Source organism: Myzus persicae, unplaced genomic scaffold (assembly GCF_001856785.1).
Source record: "Myzus persicae strain clone G006 unplaced genomic scaffold, MPER_G0061.0, whole genome shotgun sequence".
In the NCBI taxonomy this organism is placed as follows: domain Eukaryota; kingdom Metazoa; phylum Arthropoda; class Insecta; order Hemiptera; family Aphididae; genus Myzus; species Myzus persicae.
In genome coordinates, this window is record NW_019103934.1 from 1 (window position 1) to 23,617 (window position 23,617).

At 40.0% G+C, this 23,617-nt stretch overlaps 1 protein-coding gene across 1 annotated transcript in view; it reads right to left on the reverse strand.

Annotated features, from left to right (window-relative positions):
• Positions 1-850: 850 nt before the first annotated feature.
• The window catches only part of LOC111036600 (ephrin-B2-like), a gene marked incomplete at its 3' end in the record, with an annotated part of 256,173 nt that continues 233,406 nt past the window's right edge, over positions 851-23,617 (reverse strand). The window contains exons 2-3 of the mRNA XM_022318682.1: positions 2,393-2,534; positions 851-1,037 (exon numbers count right to left, since the gene is read on the reverse strand). Coding sequence (XP_022174374.1) covers positions 851-1,037; positions 2,393-2,534 — 329 coding nt within the window. The remainder of the gene's footprint in view (positions 1,038-2,392; positions 2,535-23,617) is intronic.

Sequence of the window (23,617 nt, forward strand, 5' to 3'; positions counted from 1 at the left end):
TGAACATAATAACATGTAACTATTTGAGTAATATTTTCAAAGAACGAACAATTTAAGCAACCGTAATGGAAGCGAGATTGTTCAACCACTAATAAACATTCTTCTATATATATGGTATAAGGGCCGTGTTTAGCTCGTGGCTGGTACTGCTACAGAAAATCGTTGGTATCTATATAGATTTTAGTATAATGAGTGTAGTAAAATTTAAAATAGTAAACATTTAAAATGTGGACTCAAACTTCACGAAAACCGTTATGAAAGAAAAATATCACGCTGACGAGTTCTTGACTTTGAACGATGTTTTGGCATATCAGCAATTTTGTTCATTATATAATAATATATTATAGCGGAAGTGCGTGAACATGTTTTTTCAGTGGAATTTCGATACCGAGTCGATTCTCGTTGAATTCAGATACGATCGGGTTTCAGGACGTGCCAAACTTAACTCTCTAGGTGTAATAAAAAAAATAACAAAATTTTTAAAAAATAACGACACGCCCTAATAACCGGACGACGAGCGGCGGTGCCGTTCATCTCGCAGAGCGGAACTCGAAAACGGCCGCCATATATTGATTCGCCATAACATAATATATTGTTATGATATTCTGTCGGCCGGTAATAAAACGATGGCACCAGCCCCCTTTGCGGCGTCATTACGCGTCGACGAGTTTATCGCCATCATCCCCGGATCTCATTTTTTTTACGACGATTTAAAGCTTTTAAGAATAACAACGCGTACGCACATATATACATCGTTTTAGCCGGTTCGCGTATTATCTGCATTGTAAGTTTACGGCGTACCTAAACGCGGATATTTTATTAGACGGACGCTCATAGTATATAGGTATACATAGCAGTTTATACTCACAAATGAAATAGTAGTCTTGTCCCGGCTGAAATTCGAGTCCGCCGGGCTGAGGCGTGAACGACCGGAACGTTATGGTGACGTACATAAGTTTGTACGGCTTGTCGCAGTACGCTATGATCCTCGGATTGGGATTAGTGATTCGGCACATATCGTATTCCTCCTTGGACACCTGGAAACGAAAAAAAAAGGGAACCGTTGTAGAATTAGGTACAGCAGCATAGTATATGTGTACGGTGAGTTTTGAGAGATTGATATGGCAACACATTTGACGATATATATTATATAAATAGGCGAGCAGAGGGTTTTCTTGTTTTTTGAACGGTTTTCTTTCTTTTTTTTTTCTTTTTTTGGCAAACGAGTTCAAATCTCATTTACCGACTACGATTTCTGGTTTTGAAACGAATTTCGTCGTGGCGCTTCCGCCATTGTGCTCCCGTGTTTTGTTGGACGATGCAGCTTTTTCGAGTGTACCGAATAATATTATATTATATAGGGGTAGCGTGTATATTGCAATGGCGTTTTCGATAGAGAAAGAGGAACGGAGAGAGAGAGAGAGACTACAGCTCATCAGTGCTGAAATTCTCCGCCGACGCTGGCAAACAAAAACTTGTAAATCGGCCGTGGTATATAGCGGCAGCATTGTGCTACAACAATAAAGTCGGTGGCCGCCGTCAATTAGTCGGGAGTTTGAAAAGGCCGAAAAGTTATATGCGTCTCGGCGGCGACGAGCGCGCCGCTGCTATTAATGCCAAATTTACCACTCGGCTGACGCGCCAGCAGCGTGCAGCGCCTCACTGTCCTAGCTATCTCTCGACCGCTACCACCTGCAGCACCTCCTGTACCGAATCACGCCGCCTCCACCACCGACCTAAACCTTCCACTACCGTCACACGCCACGTTAATAAGAGTCGTTGAAATCGACCGAGTTAAAGGTCGTCTTGGCGGCCGCAGACAATGGCCCCATTGTCCGCCGCTGCAGTGGAAATAAATAAATAATAATAGAGTATAATATAATATTGGTAGGTAGGTAATATCGCACATTATATTGTATTATAGGAGTGCTATTACCACGACTACAATGTAGTACCATACGAAACGGTGCACATCGGCGGTACGAACCGGGGTAAAACTTTCTCGACTCGAGTGCGATGTAGATAATAATAATACGACGTATAATTCCGGTGTATTGCGTACGTAGAAATGTGAAAAATCTCCTCCCCTCCGAGTTTTCGCGAGTGCATATTACTACACACACGCACACGTGTTATTATATATTACGTGTTTAAATCTGACCAGCGGACGGAAAGCCATTGTTTCTGTGATTGCGAAACCCTATATACACGGGGGATGTACTGCAGCAAAGTCCTCGAGGTATGTTAAACCGCTTCCGCGGTGACGACGGAATAGGCAGGCCTAGAGATCATTTTAGATATGATGCACCTATCGGACTCATTGGTAGAACGATGTTTGTAAAATCTATTGTCCAGGAAGAGGCTTGTATGGAGGTTTAAGCTGTATACTCACGTTGTAGATGATGTACTTTTCGGCGTCCGACTCGTGCGTGCCAGGCGCGTACACGGGACACACGATGTTCACTTGGTCGTATTCGAAAGGCTGGTTTCCTTTGTTCACGTCGATTATGTGGTCCGTGTTGTCTATCCGGAATCTGAAACAATATATAGTTTACGCGGTTAGTTACGAGTTTAATTATTCTCTGAGATAGTTCGAGCATAGTATTATACTGTTTTGCATTGAAGGTTCAATGTTTCAACAGCGCAGTATAAACACTCACTGTAATGATATACGTAATATATCATCTTAAAAAGTAAATATTTTTTAGAAATATTTTTTTTACACAGTTTAAACTTGCATTATTCATTTAAAAAGTCAATTTTTTCCAAATTTAAACTACTGCGTATATAGTATGGTCAACGCGCTATATACTATTACAGCATGCACCCATAATTATTTAAGTTTAGATGAGCATCGTTGTGGGATATCTCGCAAAATATTCAGCTCGTATATCGTGTACCTGACACTATTATATGCATGATATTATATTGTACTGAAATATGCACAATACCTACGATCATATACGCTCCGAGACAAAATAGTGTGCATCGGGTTAGAAAGCGGATCTACATGTAGAGAGCTCGCACCACCATTGTTGTTATATGCACAATATTATAATATATATATATATTATATACTGCAGTGCCCGTTATATTATTTAAGCGGAACGTCGATATACGGCGGCGGATTATACTGCATATAGGTGTATACAACGATAAAATACTCTGTGCAAGGATTGTAAATCCTGCAGTAAATACCCAGCACTCGTAATTGTTAATTAATAATATTACACTATGTGCAATGTGTACAGTTTATTATTATAATACTAATAACGTATGTCTGCCGACGACTGAAAACGCACAGAACAGGACTCGAGTCCTGGATATAATATTGCGACGTCCTATCCTGTCTCCACCGGTGTCGCCGCTTGTGACGTGTGCCATATTATATGACTATATCATACTGTAAGGCGAGTTTTCACATTCTATCATTATTATTGTTATTATTATTAGTGATAGTATCATTATTTTCGGTAGAGATTTCTATAATCATACAATATCGTAGGTATAATATCGCGGACGAATAGCGCAACGGCCCCCGCCGAGCTTTTGACTTCCCGTCACATCCGGCGGCGCTGACATCGCACGCACACCGTACTCATCCGGTTCGGGTGCGATGCATACAATTATATTATATTAATATTATTGTTCTATAATACTATACTTTTACAGTTTCCGTTGTGTGGCCCGCGCCAACAGCAGCATTATTAATTTGTTTTGATTTTCCTGTACAGATTAATATGTTCTATATGTCTGCAGCAGACGATACCACAACGGTTGGTATAATATATTATTTCTGTGAAGATATTTTCTATACATTCCTCACGACGATTATTGTTTGTCTGTATAGCCCCGCGGACGATACCATAAACTTTCTTGCCGGTCCTTAACTTTATAACATAACGACTACGGCTCGGTCGTCCGCGCTGCAGTCCGCGTGCATTTATACACGGGAGGACGTAAAAAAGACATAAATGTTTATTGCTGTTATTATTATTATTATTATTATTATTATTGAACGACCGTTTGCCGACCCCCGTTTTCGTCGATAAATGCAGCACAGCCTACCGCATATTTATTACACTCGTATAATATAATATATACCTACACAATATGTGTATCGTATACCTACCTAACTCGACCACCGACCGAATACATGTATAGTTATGTCATGATGGGTGCCCGCCTGTGTATGGTGAGCGCGATCGAAGAATGTGTCTGGTCATCGTCAATGCCAGCTGGGCAAGCCGGACGTGTATATAATATAAGAAAATATTACGCTCTCGAGAGACCCGTTCGGACGGCTCGGACAACGGCGGCGGCGGTCATAACGAATCGATTTGCCGGCGCGGAATACCTTTTTTTCTTCTTCTGATTTTTGATTTTGTTTTCGTATAATATACCTACCTATACGCAACTACGTAGACGGAGTACATTGTTTGGCGTGTGTGTGCGAGTGCGTTACGGGCGACGTATGATGATAATGACGAGCGAACAGTTATGATGCGGTGCGCAGTTGTGTTTGACATGGGGGGGTGAAAGAAAATGTAATGATCACGACGACGCATATATATTACTATAGCATCGACGGGAAAAGTGATGAACGGAGGCAATTACGACGATTTTCGTCGAACTCACGTTTTCTATATAGGTACAGATAGATAGTGTTACAGCGACACGGACGGACGTCTGGTGGCTTTTCAGTTAGGTTATACAAGGCGTATACGACTGTGTAGAAAACACGTGCTCATTAACGAATAATTATATAATAGCTATTCGATAATGCGATGTTATATGAAATCATTTATAAGATCGTATGGATGAATAGTTGTAGGTACCTACATATGTATATAAACGATGACGTGACGTGTCGATATCGTTTTTCCCCACGCCGTGCGCCTTTACCACGGTGCGATTATTGGTCGGAAAATATCATATTATAAAAGTTTGTAGTAGACATCTGCAGTTTACGTTGTACATTATTGCCGATCAAATGATGATGAAGCAGCGAAGTCAATCAAACATCGTTTTAATAATGACCGACACAAAATAATAAATCGTCCCGAGAAACAATCCCGCTGTCGTTATATACGCACAAGATTGTTATATTATTATTATTAACCTAGGTAGGTATGTATGTTAAACGCGTATTATTTCGGCTTTTAAGTACGCGTTCGAATCACGTTTGGAAATTATTTTTTTTCGAACGAATTATTACATTGTCGTCGTTTCGGTCAACGCATTTCACTTGTCATCGTTTTCAACTTCGTCGTACGTTATAGCCATTCTTAAACCCCGATGCTGCCTATATACGTATAATTTTATAATATGCTACTGGAAAATTGTAATCGCTTTCTTTCGGGTTGCGATCAATAATACATCACAGCCGTCATGATACTTAAATAAATATACGAATAAATACCTGCGCAGTCATCGCGCGATTTAACGTTCGAGTTTAGTCAAAACCGATGATCGCGACTAAAGGGAAGGAGTTTGTACTTTAAGCGAACGCTTTCGCATGCGTATGCAAATATAGAGCTTTCGCCTTTCAGAGAAACAAGCGGAACGTGTATAATGTATTATGTATATATATATATATATATATATATTATATGTTTTTGAGGCAGTTTTTTGTCTGAAAAGCGAATGAAATAATAAAATAACGCCCTAGAAGTACTACTACGTATATATAACTGCAGCCCTGCTTGTACACGAATCCTGCATCACGCACGGTTCTTTTCGATAAATTGCTCGTTTCTCTTCACCCGGAACTATAAATATATTATTTTTCGCGAAACGACAAAACCCTAAAAGAGTGTATCCTAATTTTTAAACGCACCTCGCTGTTAAAAAACACAATGTCGTCTTCGCGGAATACATTATAATAATGATAAATAATACACAATAATACAATATGCGTATGTATTAGGGCGATAATCGGGGCGGTACCTGCACCCGTCGAGGGGATAACAGAACCATACAAGGTTCATGGACACGCTGCGTACGAAGGTGGTATAAAAAACGATATTATTATTATCTATTATACACATGTATATCCTTAGTCGTCTGTATATTGCTGTGTGAACGAACACATGTATATACATATATATATATACAAGCGATAATATATTATCGTGGATGTGGTCAACAGCGGTGGAGGACACGTTGGGGGAAACCTGTGAAACTCGCCGTGCGTATCGAATGTCTCCCTCGTGGTCAAGGGTGTATAAAAAACAAAAACCCGAGGCGGTTGTTTTTCCGCTATATGTTTACAGGAGCAAGCGTAGGTGGGGTGCGGAAAGGTGCTCCCCTGACCGCGGTCCGCCGTTATGATTATGGCGGCTTCGGTTGTCGAGATATGGGCGGTCGCGTCCGGTTACCGCCCTCCGCGAGCCTCGGCGATCGTATTCTGAGATTTAGTTTATTAAAAGTATTCACCACGTCGTATTGTATCCGTAAACATAACATGATGGGACGTATTATGACGTGCAGGAGGAACGCTGCACTTGAAATGTTACGTCGACACAGGCTGACGATATACAGCGGGTCGTATAGGCTTGCGGGGGCGCTTGCAGTGGTATAGTCGCTTCGCGTTATATAATACATTATTACGCACTCGACGGTGCAGGCGGGGTGTACGTATCATGTGATGTGGACGCGAGGTCCGCGGGGACGGAATGGCGGCCATTATTTAGTGTGCGAGTGGCGGAAGAGGTGTTGGGGGGGGTCCGATGAAGGGGGATGGTTAGGACTGGGGAGACGGGACGAACAAAAAACCCCTAGGAAAAACTGGTGTTGATTAAGTGTGAAAACGAAGGGTTGCCGGGCGATCTCTGCAGTGCCATGGCCCTACTCCAGTGCATGTGCGTACATTATACGCACAACATAGTCATCGCCTTGGGCTTTGGCACCACACACACGCACACACGCACACACACACACACACACACACACACATTATAAGTTTGTAGAGGCACCTATAATGCACAGTTGTATGTCATGCTATGCATAGGTACAGTATATACATATATTATAGTAGCCATGCACGGACGTATAGGCGGGTTGCCGGGACAGTGGTGAAAGCGAGGGTCGTCGGACTTTTGTTTTCGTTTTCGCGTAGAAACAATTAGAGATGAGAGCTTTCAATCGTTGGCGGCTATATATATATATATATATATATAGTGACCCCGCGCATGTGCACTATGCACACACATGATGCACTTGCAGGGGGATGCGTTGTACACACAGCTGTACGGCGACGTAGGGGTTGCATGGAGCGGTGTATATAGGTGTACCTCATCCATCCTACGTACGCTGCTGATACGTAGGTACATCGCATAAAATAATAATGTGTCCTACGACTCGTGTGCAACGATCGAGAAATTTTTCCCCGGTTCGAAAAAAATAAATAAATAAACGCACCCATTATATTACCATTATTATTATTATTAATATTGAAATGGAGAAAGTCGACGGCGGCGGAGTGCGTGCGTGCATGTGTGTGCGAAAAGAGAGCGAGGAAAATTACTATATTATATACGTACCTACACGTGTATAATATATGTACTTGTCGACAATTCACGCGTATGTACCTACCCACTTTTGACGCCATATCAACACCATATGTACAAAATAACCTATTATAATACGGGTACTCTGTGCAGTGCGTGAGCGTTTCGAGAACTTTTACGCGTGTGCGTCATTAAAGCGCAGTGCAACCGATGTATTTCGTTAATGAGTTTTACGCGCCAGCGTATAATAAACATAATAATAATATTAATATTATTATTATATTGCTCGTTAGCAATCGAAATAATTCGCACGAGGAAGTTCCTCAGTGCAGTCGTTCATTATGCGAGAAATATTTTTATGTGACGCACGTCGTCGTCGTCGTGTGTGGGGCGACGAATCGATAGACGCACGCAGGTATAGGCGTATGTACATTGTATTATTATATATTGTCTTATAATGGTAAAGTGCACTCGTGTTTTTTATATACGCGAAGCGACCCGCAGAGTATAGCGTAATAATGTCAATCTCGTAATTATTATATAATATATCATGCCATATTGTATTTTATAAAGCGAGTAAAAATCCGAAAAAATCTCAAAGCTTGCAGAAAACGGCGAAATATCCATCCGTGCCAGCCGTTATAACAATAAACGCCGCAGTCGATAGTTTTCGCAATGATTCACCACTTTTCTCCCCACACGAAAACCTACCCCTCGCGGTCCCACCCCACGAGCACCGCAAGCACGGTCTACCGCAAAACGTTCCGTATGCTTTGATAGGTACCTATATACTTAGACAGATATATATTTTTAATGTGTATATATTGGTACACGCAACCATAATGGTATCATACGATCTTTTGTCTCGGGGTCACAGCACTTTTTACCGCGTTCCACAAAAGAACACCGCGAACTTAAAGTCCGCCGTCATCTCTTAAAAAAAAGTATTTCGCCATTATGCGACGAGCTCGAGCGCGTTTCGCGTGTACATAAAGGTAGGGACCTACCTACCGCGGATAACAAAAAAGGGCGGGACGACAACTGCTGCAGCAGCGGAGCGGACAAACAACAACAACAACAACAACAACAACAACAAAAAACTTTCGAACGCGACAAACAGGCGCCTCTCGCGTATCGCCCACGTTCGGCGTCGTGTCTTCCCCGTTCGGGTTCAACGATCGCGCCGCGAAAATCGCTGGATGTCTTTGCGCATTCAAATACCAGATGACTATTACCGCGTATGGGGTTTGTGCACACGGCTATAGGTACCTATACAATGTGGGTATAAATATATTATATTATCGTAAGTGTGCCACCGAGATTACCAGCACCGCGGTATACGCATAAGACTACTGGTATACCGAAGAGCATAACATAATATTATAATACGCGTATCCGGTCTCCGCGAAAATGTTATAAAACGCGAGACAATCCCGATTGTTATTCAGATGACCGTCGACCGCCCGCCTATGTGGGTATACGTGTCGCGCACAGTAAACGCTCGTTTATTTGTTTCGACTATGAGGTGCCTACCAGCTGTACTATATACATTATAATGTGCTTTGGCAACACATTGTATTGCCGTCACACGAACGAAATTAAATTCGAATCGATGCGGTTGTTTCGCCGGGGGAGGCCGTTTTCAATAATGCTCGAGTATTATCGTACAATATTGTACATCGTTATAATGCGATGGTTGCTGCGAGGCAATTATATCACGCTAACCTAGCTCCAAATATTGTATACAGCGCGTGTTTGAGCTCATCGAACACGTTGTTTCCGAGAAAAGGTAAAATATAGGTAAGTACTAAAAACTATACGAGCAAATTAAATGAACAGTTTTATTTTCATTATTATATGATGTTTATTTGATGTACACTTAGGTACTTCAAAAATAGTTGTTCATAAGATGACTTTAAAAACAATATTGTGTTCTCTTTTTATATAAAAATGATATATTTTATTTTATAATAATAACCAAGTTATGTGGTAGTATAGGTACTTGTTTGATCTCTAATGAACAATAAAAAAAAATAAATCTCGTTGTTCACTTTAACATTTTTTTTGCTGCGATTGTTGATGCTTGTGCGATGTAAAAGAAAAAGTCGTCAGTTATTTTTGTTTTGAAAAAAAAATGAATACAAATTCAAGAAAAATAATATTTGTGGAACGAAAAATGCTTCATTGGCGGAACGAAGAAATAAACTATAATTTCGCCATTCCCCGTGTGCTGAACGTCAATACGCAAACGTTCTTTTTAAACTTTTCACGAGCACCGAGAGGACTCGATACGACGTTAGATCGCTGCGGGGTGGATAGTGGCTGCAGGGTGGGTGGCGGGATTGGTCGGAAAATAACTTTTCCTTCAACAGTGTACAGGTAGGACGGGGTGGAGGAGGCATACGCACACACAGACACATACAAAACACGACAAAAAGAGGCCAACCAAGCACAAAAGCTGATTAAATATGATGACGGAGCGCCCCGTACACACACACACACACACACACACACACGTATAAAATATATATATTATATATTATGTGTACCAGCGAGTCAGTCCCGCGGTGCATGATGTATAAGCGCAAGGGAGTGGTGGGCAGGGGGACTTTTCGCGAAGGGCGTGCGGGTGCGGCGGGTGTGGGTTGCACCGAGCGAGGGGACAACAATATGAATCACTGTCAGTGTCAGATTTCACTAGGCGGCGGCGACCATAGAGGCGAAGAGCGCGCTCGCGTGTGTGTGTGTGTGTGTGTGTGTGTGTGTGCGAGACTCACAAGCCGTCAACCGTCAGCCATTATGCCGCCATTATACATACACACACACACACACACATAATCTATATATACGTATACAAGGCAAACACACACTCACACGCACCCACATACCCACACCGATGTACCCTGCGCTATGTCGTATCCCTTCACCACCCGCACCACCAACTGTGCCTACAACCACGGCCACAACTGTACGTGTTCACGCGTATATAATATTGTGCGTATACCCGGCCGGTCTATTGTGTTATTAGTGCATACATGTTTTAGGCAATGACGACGATGGCGAGAGGGGGGGAGGGGGGAGTTTTCCGTCAGAGTGCCGTGGGCAATGATTAAAAAACCTCAAAACTATTAAGCAAATTACTCGTGGCGAATCGACCGATCGCCCGCCACCGCCCCCGCAGATAGGATCGACGCGACGTCCGGATCGACTATGCATTTATTACAATACTAGCATACACACACACACACACACACACACACACACACACACACACACACACACACATATATATTGCTTTATGCTATTTTTGTTTCGCAGTTTATTCAATTCCACGCGCAATACGGCAACTATAAGTATATGTGATATAACAAGAGCACGCTGCACTGAGGTATACGGCGTATATAATATATGGTAGCTCAATCCCAAAGTATAATACAAGGGGTAAGAAAAAAAACGCACCATTTAACGTGATTGCAAAAAACGGTAAACACACGTTTACTCGTCTAAATAAATGTGATAAAAAAAAAAAAAAAACCATTACTGAAATGTATATAACGATGCTCGCGGGCAAATAACGACGTAACTACAATAATAATAATAATGATATAGCTGCAGCCGACAGTAAAAATATTGTCTATAAAGACGAGCTCTTTTTTTACATTGTTGTATGCACTCGGTATATACGCATCATGCATATTACAGGTAGGTACATCGAATAGATATAACAATAATAATATATAATATTGTCTGTGTGTAATTACCGCGGCGACCTCGAATTCTTCGTTTATCGAAAAATATTTCACTCCGTCCGAGCACAATACAATATAACTATTGCCCTCTCCCCCCCCCTCCATCGCTCAATCACCGCCTCGGCACCGATAATAGAAATAGGTGTATGAGCTTACGTTTATAAAATATATATATCATTTACGACGGGTCCGATGATACTCGAACGTACTATATAATATGATATAATATCATCGCACAAATGTGCGTGTTTATATATATATAAGTGTTAACGTATTATTTGTACATAAATACGGATGATTGGAAAATATGACATCATCGAACCTAAATACGATATTATTATGGGTAGGCATAATAATACCTATATAATATATGTGAGCAATAATATACACCGAAAACTAATACACACGACGTCTCCGGAGAGGTGTTGTCAGCTTCTATATATATATATATATATATGTATATAGGTATATAGGCGCACAGGGGTGGTTGTTTCGCAGCACAGGTAAACGGGTTCCGATGTGCGCCGCCCTGGGTTTGATGAATGTCGGTCGACTACACGGTTTTCCACTAAGGTACTATATATTACACACACACACACACTTAGTTTAATATAATACATATTATGGTGTATGAGCGATAATAATATATACCTATACGTGGAGCGTGATAAGGGTAAGTATATAAGGGTGGCGGCGGCACGGTGTCGTAAATGCACCACGTCAAATGCATTTTATCCGTCGAATTACTATATGGACACAAATTCGCAGACAACCGCTCGTCGTGTACATATACTCATATTATATTATTGTCTTGTTGCCCACACCACCAGTCATAAGGGCAATTCAAACATTTCAAACACGCCTGTATATGACACAATGCGTGCGCGTAACATAATATTATAAAGAGTCGGATATACTTTGCATTATTGGCTTTTCCGGATACAGTTGTATATCCATGCGCGGTGTGCAGAGGTGGTGCATATATATATATGTATATATATTATTGAAATCACTAACCGGATATTGTACGTACATGTCGTATATATATATATTATACGTAATATTAGTGGTTCGAGATTCAAATTTTGAGTCAATCGGATTCGTTCGGTCGCAATTTCCAGCGGAAAATTGATTTCCGCGCAAACGCTCGTCGTTGGTTCCCGAGAAAACGTAAAGGCTATATATTATTATGATAAAATACCTAATAAAATATAATGTGTCGTACACCAAAGTACTGCACTGCAAGTCTGCAAACAATCTACATGGGGCGCATTTCGGATGTATAATATACAGGCATACGCAATAACTATACAGTTGAGAGTTTTTACTGCGTGCTGTGTAATCGTTATTTTTTTTTTTACAAAAAATCAAATGGTCAATAGCATGTATATTATGATCCGATAATAATAATAATAATAATATTAATACCTACGTTTTAAAGTTTAACATAATACACTGCGGAACAAATGCTATTATAAAATATATTTTCCAGAGGTTTGCATCGAAACTATACACACACACACACACACACACACACACACTGCAGACGGAGGGAAAAAAATGCAGTCAATTTGGTCGTAAATAATTCCAATCTAGTTAAACGTGTTTTTTCTTTTTTTTTTTTTTAACAAATATAGCAGCAAAACATTATAGCTTGTAGGTAAACGGAATAAGAGATTACATACCGCAATATTTCATTTCGTAAATATCGAATAATAATGAAAACGAAATAAACGTTTATCCGGTTAAATGTACTTTAATAGAGTAGGTACACGCAGACTATGGTTTTATGCAAATATGATTAACGGTAGAGGAAAAAAAGTAAACCACATTTTTGCGGTTACACTACTGCACGCGTAATTGCGGTGGTGTAAGATTAATGTAGTATAAAAGAGTACAGCGAAAAATAACTACCGGGATTATAAACATGTTCGTCCTGCTCCTTCTCTCTCCGCACACACTCGTACACCCCTCTCTCTCTCGTCCTTATCCTGTGCACATTTACCTGTGCACGCCGCATTTGCAGTCCTGTTTTTCTCTCTCGGACACAATTATATGTAAACTATAATATATAGGCATACCTAGCCGTATGGGTATATATTATACGAAATGTTCCATCGTTGCCATTGTTGTACAGTTATTCATTATTGCATTACGACAGCTTTTGTGGGAATTAAACCGTGTTTTTAACTTCACTAATGCTCCTGCGGAACCATATATAATGTTATAGGTACACGGTGAATACCTACGTACAAACCTATATACCGAATATTTTATTATTATTGAATATAGTTATTTCAATTTGTTTTCCGCGGCTTATCGATAATTCGAGCCAACCGTATAGATGTGTTCATTCTGGCAGTCTATTGTCTTTCGCCCAGAGTTCAAAAAGATCGGAAATTGGGTCGATAAAAATCAGTTTTGTTTCTGGCATTATATATTACATTTACATCGTTCGACAAATAAACCGCGTACTAATATACACGCAGGCATATTCGAAAGTTACGAGCGGGCGAACTTAACGACAGTGCGTTATACTGCTAAGTGGTTGGTTACATAATATAATAATATAATATATTTATATATTATACTGTCAAAGAATCGCGAGAAAAAAATATACGACTTTTCCTCGAACACCTGCCGCAGAAGCTCGATTCAATATAATATATTATGCAACAACCGAAAGTCATCGGGTAAAATAAAAGCCGACTTAATATAGATATACATATAGACGAGAGAGCGTCGTGCGTGCGGTTGAAAGAGTCGTGAAAATGTTTTTTTGCTCCGAGGACGTGTTATTTATTTATTTTGTTCTGTCTGGATAAATAAAACGAATGGTGTAAAAGGAATAGTAATTGGGTTGCGCATCGGAATCGTTAAGTCCTTTCTGCGGGTGCGGAAAATAATAATAATCTCTACAATAAATGTACCTACGTGTAAATTGTAAGCGCGGATGCCACGAGTATTATTGGACTGCTATGCTCTCCACGGCATACCGCTTTAAGCCCGATCGCGACGTGTCAGATATTCAGGTGAGCTTTATTTTTTTTTAGAGGTTATAGTTTTCGCAGTGCGCGGTAACGAGTTCACCTCAATCTCCGCCTCGGCAGGTATACATAAAACCGAAAACGAATTTACTTTATACGACAGTCGTAAATATTTTACGCATATTTTGCTGTTGTCAAGTCGCCGATCCCGGTCGTCGGTCTGTATTATAGATTTGGCACTCACGGTGGGTTCGTTGGGATCAGAGAAAATATGTACAATAATTCGATGCGTCGCTATCATTGTATTATATGCGTCCTCGTCTGGCAAAAGCTTCACGACATAACCCGTCACTCCGGCTCAGCAGGGCTCTAATATACATAATAACATAATACACCGTTCGACGTTTCGTAATTAATCGCACTAGTACGCGTAGTATAACTTTTAAGTGATGCGGCGGAGAGAAAACAAAAAGCAGACAGCACCCCCGTCTATATACATATATTATATTATAATCTGTACACGCGCCGTATGATATAAAATATATATGAGGTTTCCGTGCAATAGTGTGGGGGGGCGGCGAGGGCACGGGAGAGAGGGCTGAAACGAGGCGACGTAGCCGTCGTATAGGGGGTACACACACACACACACACACACACAATAATAATAAATCGAGGAAACCGACCGACGGCGAAGAGGTGACAAAAAAAAAAAAAAAATTTCCGCGGTGGCGGCAATAGATCAATGTCGCCGCCGCAACAGCAGCGCCGCAATAATAGTCGAGAGGGCTGTGCGAAATGAATTGCACACCATATATACCGTGCACAAACGCCGGCGCCTTTCTCCGGGGGTGTCGCGTAACAATGCTTCACACACTTTAATGAACGGGCGTGTATAGGACGCGACGACGGTAATTTTTGTTCCACGCGTGTATTACGCGCTTGTTTGGCGTGACGATATGGACGGTTGGGGGGGGGGGGCACACACATGACTATACACTCTGTAGATGATATTATATATATATATATATATATATATGTGTGTGTGTGTACCTACGCACACGCACTCGAATATGTACACATCTAAGAGTTAAAGTTGGCGAGTGTGAATGTGTGTGTGTGTGTGTGTGTGTGTGTGTGTGTGTGTGTGTGTGTGTGTGTGTGCATCATGATATAAGTACTCGGGTCGTCGTGTCGTGTAATGAACGAGCTGCAGCAGAGACAAAAAAAGAAAAGGGAAAAAAAAAACGATGAAAAGTAATTACGAGCTCGTCTAGTCCGTGTATGATATACATATATATACACACGTCTAGTATGTGTGTGTGTGTGTGTGTGTGTGTACGTCGTCGTCGGTGCTGGAGGGTCGCGACGGGCGCGAGAGAGTAGTTTTGTTGAAAGTCTGAGAGCGATCGTAATTATTATCACGCACCTATATATATTATATACACGATATTATGATATATTGTACGTATATCACGAGAAGCTTCTCGAGAACTTATATTTCATACACCCTTAGAATTTTTTTTTTCACTTCTTCTCGATTTCGTCGGGCGCCCGTTTCGACGACTGCACTCGCCGTAGTTCCGGGCAACGATTTTTTTTCACACAATACGACATAATATGCACACATACACACACGCGCACACACGCGGGTAGGGAGATACAGCCGTACAGGTACTGCAGCACCTAGATGATTTCAATTCTATAGAGATTTATTATAATTCATGCCCACAACACTTAACCGTATAATATTATGTCTGGCAATATAGGTATAGACATTTTCGACGCCAAATTGGTAGCGAATTCACACGACGAATAAAAAATCGGTTTGAATCACAAGGCGCGATAGTAGACGCTTATAACTTTACTCATAAACATATTATTACTATATTATTTGCTTTCTATCAGCTGCGTGTAAACGCCCGATTACGGGGAACCCTGCAACCAGAGCTATTCCCACCACGGTGGCGACGGCCAAAAGTCGTGTCGCTTTTCGTGACGGTTACCATAATATTGTTTCTCGTATTTTTATTTCACTCGGCCGACGGATATTGCCGGATTACACGCGACGACTTCTCTATATTATATTAGCTCCGTGCACGTCTCGGTATTCCGTGCACAAGCGGCGGGGGAGAAACAATAATAATAATAATAGCGAGACGATTTACAGTTTTAAAATAAATTTGATAACGAAACGGTCGGGGTTCATAGTAGGTGTACGTACATCTATACCTATACGGGTAGATGCGACGTCCATCTTGATATCCTCCTCAACAGCCGGTCGTGCGAAAACGCCGTTCGTTATATTATTGTATACACACTCGCTGTGCCTACACCACCCGGGTATACTGGGTCGGATCAGATAAACACGATGCACCGGAGAGACGACGACGAGCTTGTCGTCACACACACACACACACACACACACACACACACACATTATATAGAATAATATAACAATGCATAGAAATGTACCTATTATTATTATTATTATTATTATTGATATTGTGGAAGCCTCTCTGTCGTACTGTGTATTATAATATAAGTATTGACATGTCATGACGTATACGCCACATATATATCATGATATAGAATATTATACTAAGCCGGAAGACCCGGAGTCCAAAAAATGTATGACAATGTGTTATTATATTTACCATTATTTTTCAAGTACGCGTATATTATCGATAATATATGCGGCTATAATATTGTTGCTATATTATGTTATTAGGTATTGTATATTATAGTATATGCGAGCGGCCATTTTGTGCGAATCCGTACGGTAATCGCATCGACCCGGTATGGCTGGGGAGGGGGGGGGATTTCGACGCTCCGTGAGAATAAAAATATTACCATTATATATGTACGCAGGTATATCATTATATTATTAGATACCATTGTGTAAAACACTGTTTTCCTTTTGTTTTACACGATTGTGGAATTAAATTATGCTTTTTTTTTTTCACCGTCCGCGAACGGAACGGAGAAAAAAAATCAATTAGCAGCGTAGACCTTGTGGCTAGTACGATTCTTGTATCTCACGCGATAGGTATTATAAACATATACCTAATGTATAATATCACACACACAAGCTTACTCATAAGTAGGATTGTGATAATTTTTGATAATGATTGTGACGCCGGTGTATGTATATAATACCTATACATAAGCTGGGAAACCGGACCGACCGACACACAATTACTATCAATTTTGAAATGCGTACACCGACGGCAAATCGCCGTTTCGTATACAGCGTGCACTGCATAACATTAAAATATGTTGTATCGTTTTGAAAACTAGACCGCCGCACGTCACGAAGACCAAAACGCGACGGAAATAAAAAATAATAACGACACGTAGGTAGAGGTACCCATACGAACCGCACTCGCGACGGAAACTAGACCGTATAATTATTATATTATTTCGTGTTTTCGCGTGCGTTTTGTCGGGTATTTATAATGGGTACGTGGTTTTAATTTCATCAACCCGCGGCTGAACGAACGCTGCCCTTGTTATAATGTACATTTTATACGATATCGTCTAATGTGCCCACACAATGGTAGTGTAATAATATAATAGACGATAAACCGCTTTACCCATATACGCGGAAATAAACGTGTAAGTACGTAATATGCAGATCTCTCTCGGTCAGGCACCAATAGGTGTATTATGTGCACAAAGATTCGCCCTCGGAACGAGATGGTGGTGATTCGGGGGGGGGGGAGGGGTTCCTAGAACCCGGTCGTGTAAGCTTTAGCGAGTTAGCCGTTCACGATATATATAGAGTCATATGTTTGAAAACTGACTTTTGAACTTAACTTTTCATTATATAAAAAGCTCTCGGCTGCAGAACTGCCAAAATATAAATTATGAAATTGTTTATGTAGTAATTCCATTTTCATTCGAACTAATAAATTGGCAATGTAATCATAAATAGTATAGCCATTTAACTGCACCAGGCATAATATAAGTATAGGTATCAACTCGTTTAAAATCAATATCTCGTATTATTGTATATGACTGCTCATATGTTATGGTATGACGCGATTGATTTAAGTATAACTATACAATCGTATCTGCAGAGATGTTTGTTTGTCGCGACTCTGCCTATACGATGAAAGACCAAAGGTGGTAATAATTACGTATTCCCCACGGCTTACACTTGAAACAAAAATATCAAAAACACGATTTGTGAGGGCTTTAGAGACGCAATAATTATAAACGGCGAAAATATAATTCTAAAAACAATTTAATACTTTCGGACTTGCTCATAATTAAACTTTTATGCTCTCGACATCTTCGCTCATGTATGTATTCGAACACTGCACACAATAATATCGCAGTGGCATAAACAATGATGCGATGTGTATTGTACGCACCGCAGCCATTTCGTTCTGTCCGACACCCCTTTTTAACCCCATGGCGGCCTAGACATTGCATACAATGTACCTACTCGCAAAATAAAACGAAAACAAAAAACCAATTTGTAATTCTATAAGTCTGCAAATAAAATGGCCGTCCCAGCTGTCCAACATGGCAGCCGGTCGAGGATTATGTTACACACGGCCCGTATAATACGCGTATAATATAATAATAGATGTAATATATGTAATAATAATAATAATAATATATAATGGCGCGTTCGTCTCCAATTGCGGCTGCCACTGACAGGGTCCGTCGTCCAAAGCGGGTGGGATAAATCCACCCAAACCGTTGACTGCCCCCTTGCCACGACGGGGGACCGAGGGCAACCGCCTACCCACACCCGGATCGCACGAAACCCCTGCGATTGGCGACACGATATTATTTTATCGTGATATTATGCGCTGATCGCACACGAATTTTCGGCGGGGGAAAAAAGTAAAAACGCGACGGGTACGGAGAAGGGCTATTATTACACACACACATTGGGTATTTGAATATATATATTATACGAAGTATAATAATATGGCGTGACGGAGTTTGGCGGTCGGAAAAATCCTAGGCACAACAAAGCAAGCCCAGCCCACTTCTAGTCTATACACGCCGCTTTTCTAAAGCCCGAACAAACTGCAGGCGACTATTATAATGCTCCATAATATATATAATGTTTAGCGACGATAATGTACTTTATTGTTTATTATAATATATACGGTTCAAGTATTTTGATATTCGACACGTCATCGTCGACTTAAATATTGAGGTTTTTCGGGCCACATGTTTTACTAAGCCAAACGACCCTATGGTATTAAACACAAAAGAAAACTTCTAAACCATAAACTATAAGGGCTAGCCTCGTGTGGTAGCAAACACATTCAATAATTAACAACGGCACCGTGTCTGGTGCATAACCTACTAACTTGTGAAAATTGAGGATAAACGGAAAGTGTGAGGAGAAACACTAAACCGGTTAAACCTTGGAAAATTCACATTGGATCAATAATTCGTCATCGAAAGACTTAAAACTATAATGTAATATGAATCCTACGACCGTGCGAAGCCGCAACAATATATCACAGCTGATTGGCAACAACAATCACGTGTCGTTGCCAGTTGAAACTTGGAAAAGGTATAGCTAAGGTAATGTATATGCATATCGGGCAAAGGAACTCAATAACATACATAAAATCATTCACCTATATTATGCTTTTGTTCAGTAAAAACGAACTTAAATTGTTAAATGTAAACATAGAATACTAAAATAAGTATATTATGAATATAATCAAAATTATTTTCGAAAAACATTTTTTTGTTTTAGTTGAAACCTTTACTGATAATGTTTTTTAACTCAACAAACGGGTTGTGTTTACAAAAAAAAAAAATGGTAATTTCGGGTCCTTATAGGGACGGTTGAAATCGAGATTGGTGCGCATTAGTGGCCGGGACGGTGACGCAAGTGTGCAGGATGCAGCGACGGACAGACCTCGACTTGTTCCCACACAATCTCCGCTCGCGCTGGAATGCTTGTACGGAGATAAACATCGACGGTCCCGGGGGCGGCGGCGGCAAAAGAATATTGTTCCGCAAGTAGGTAGGTACCGACTATATAATATAATATAATATAATAACGGACATACAACTACTACAGCGCAAACATAATATCTGTATGTACCCACTATTATATGTGTACGGACACGAAGAGAGGCTCCGATCGATTATCATCTCACCCGACGACGTCGCGGAGGAAAGCCCGCTGCGACCACTCGGTGCAGCGAAAAAGCCGCTGCAGGACAATACTCAATAAATATGCCGAATGCGATTGGCGTATTGTGTTGTGTACATACCGATGTGAACACGTAACACATATAGTGATATATTCGACGTTATGCAGCGGTCGTTAAAAGCGATCGCGTGTTCATTTGCATAAATACATCTAACGCCGGTCGGGATACGGATCGATGGCCCAGCCCGATGGACGGATTTATGATCGATTCGGACGCAAATGCGTTTCGGGCACTAAGTGATCAGCGGCGAGAGCCGTCGAGTTGACGCGCGCCAGTTTTCCGTTATCGAATTCCGCGGCACCCTCCCTCAACCTCTACCGCAAGAATCACAACCACGACCACAATCGTAGGTACGAGTCAAGTCTTTCTCCCTCTCGGTTCACATTACCTGTGTATACACGACTCCGATTGAAAAATGTATACCTACCTTATATCACATACGATTTATAAAGAATTAAGGAATATATAGTCGTCAGTGTTACATAATAACAACGTTATGTACATTTTGTTCGACCGCCGTTTTGGGCGGGTCGTATTCGATACCGGTAAGGCGGTATTATTACACTTATTTATTTTACACGCCGGACGATAGCACGTCAATGAGTATTAATTGTTCTTACATCGAAAAGCGACGTAGGTACGAGCGAGAAATATATGTTCGAAACAAATATGCGAATACTCGGCGCAGGTGGTTTATAACTCAACGACAACGCGCCAACGATTGACGTCTGGCTGAATACGAAACGGGTTTTTTTTTCGTATTCTTTGTCTTTCTTTATTAAAAAACGAAAAAAACTGAATTATCTGTTTTTTTTTTTGTTTACAGCACCGCTCACCCGAAATAACGTCGGAATTTCTGCAATCTCGCAGTATTTTAATAATATAAAAATATTCAACCAGCGATATTACGTTATTATAGTATAAAGTGCGGTACAATCTCAGCAGTACTTCGTGTAAACATATTTTTTAAGAGAAAACTTGTTTCTGGTAAAACTTCTTAGGTTATAGGTGATATATGTTCGTTATTATTTGGTACATTTATATGTTCGATAAATACATATTATGTAGCACTGCGACCACCATGAGCGTAATTAGGCATTTGTGTTCTGTGGGCAATACTATTGCAGAGTCCTGCAAAATCAGATTTGAAAATAACCGTGAACCCATTTCTAGAGGAGGAATATAGTGTATATTAATATTGTATTACTACAAGGAATGGCATAATTGGATCCATCTATTTTTAGTGAATTTGGGGGGGGGGGGATTCGCCACCCTTGCATCTTAGGGCCAAACGCTGCGAACAAAATGAACTGTGTTAGGTATATGTACATCATATCTGACGTAGGCGACGATGTAAGACTACGCGTTGTATGTCATGCAGGTCTCAAGGATTCATCGACTCGAAAACAGTATCATTAAAATCCTTTTATATACATATATTCGATACATTCATTAATATTGTATTACATACATATCACACCAGCACGTTCTTTTCGTTTGTCGTTTTTGAGTGTCCTACTTTGTTCAACAGGAAAAAAAACCGTTTCATTTGCATTTTTAGTGCCGTATTAGATTTAACGCTGGCGAAAATTCGATAAAACAAATCGACGAGTTAAATGTTATTAATTAACACTCGCTCGTTATATACCTACGCCGTTAGAATATCATAGGCACGCCCACCTACAAGCGATTAGGTACCTACGTAATAACATATAACTATGCGTTATTATTTACTCCTATAAATTAAGTAAAATGATAATATTTTTACTGTACATAAGTATAAGTAGTATTGTAATTGTAAATTGTAATTTAATAATAATATTATTGTCCCGTCTATAGAAGTTTCCATCGATCTCGATGCTCGAAAATTGATTCTCGTATAGACATTTCAAGAGAATAAGATAACGTTATTAAATATTATTTTGTCGTATTGCGATTGACTTTACATAGCTAAATTATTGCAGTTCTCTCGATACCGATCGCTCGATATTATTACCGTCGTTAAACTTATACTCTAAATCATACACTATACCGCGGTATACAAGTTATAACCTCGGAATATGAACGTAAACAACTCGTTAACTCTTGTAACTTCGAGACATTAAAACATTAAGACTCGTTAGCGAATTCATTTTAATTAGTCGAAATATTTATCCGAACCGGATGATTTTTTTTTATTTAACTAAACATCTCTCGGATTTCGCGCGGCTGTAGTTGGTTTTTTTTTTAACGAGAATTTACTTAAGTGTAATTAGATACTTTGAAAACAAAATACTTCGTTCAAACATAATTATTTTATCGTTTACTTATGTTATAAACGTTATAATACTGTTCAAACTACATAATCGAGTCCAATAAATGGATGTTTCGTAATATTAAACAGTTGAACTAAACATTCAACCGAGTATCTACACAACGCAATAATAATAATATAGTACACGCATAAAATATGCACTAATTGCTTTTTAAGAAAAAAAAAACGTTTCTACTATCCACACAACCGCGCTCAGAATAGTCTACGTGACTTGACCTTTTCCTTTGGTTTTCAGCTCTTTACACGGGTTTGTAAGAATTTCATAATCGGTTTTATAAACGAAAATCTAATTATATTATGTAGACATCTGCGTGCAAACGACCGTCGGGAAAATATCGAGTAAGAAATATCATACAATTTACAATATTTAAATTCGATCGGTCGTCTGATACCGTAATAATAATAATTATAATAATACTAATTCATAATGCACTTTAATGAACAAAATATATCTCTATATCATAATAATAATATATTAATATCTAATCAGCTGCAGATGGCATCTGGCCCGGGCAGTGTGTTTATTAGTCGTGATATTTTTATTTTATCTATTCCCAAACTCGCGCCGAGTCGGCTGTGTTCGACGCGTGAGAGCGAAACTTTCCGTCATCGATATTATTTTATAGTAGGTATAGTATACTGTTATTATATTAAGTATTTTACATTTGGCGGCGTAGATTGAAAAAGATCCTTTATCGCCGGAGGATGTTGCGGTCTATTAACGACGTGATTGATTAAAACCCGCGGCGGATTCGTCTCGTATGTAAAACGATTTTTTTCTGTATGTATAATAAAATATGTAATAATTAACAGCCCGGTGCCCAAAAAGTTAAAACTGATAAGCCACCGGCACTAA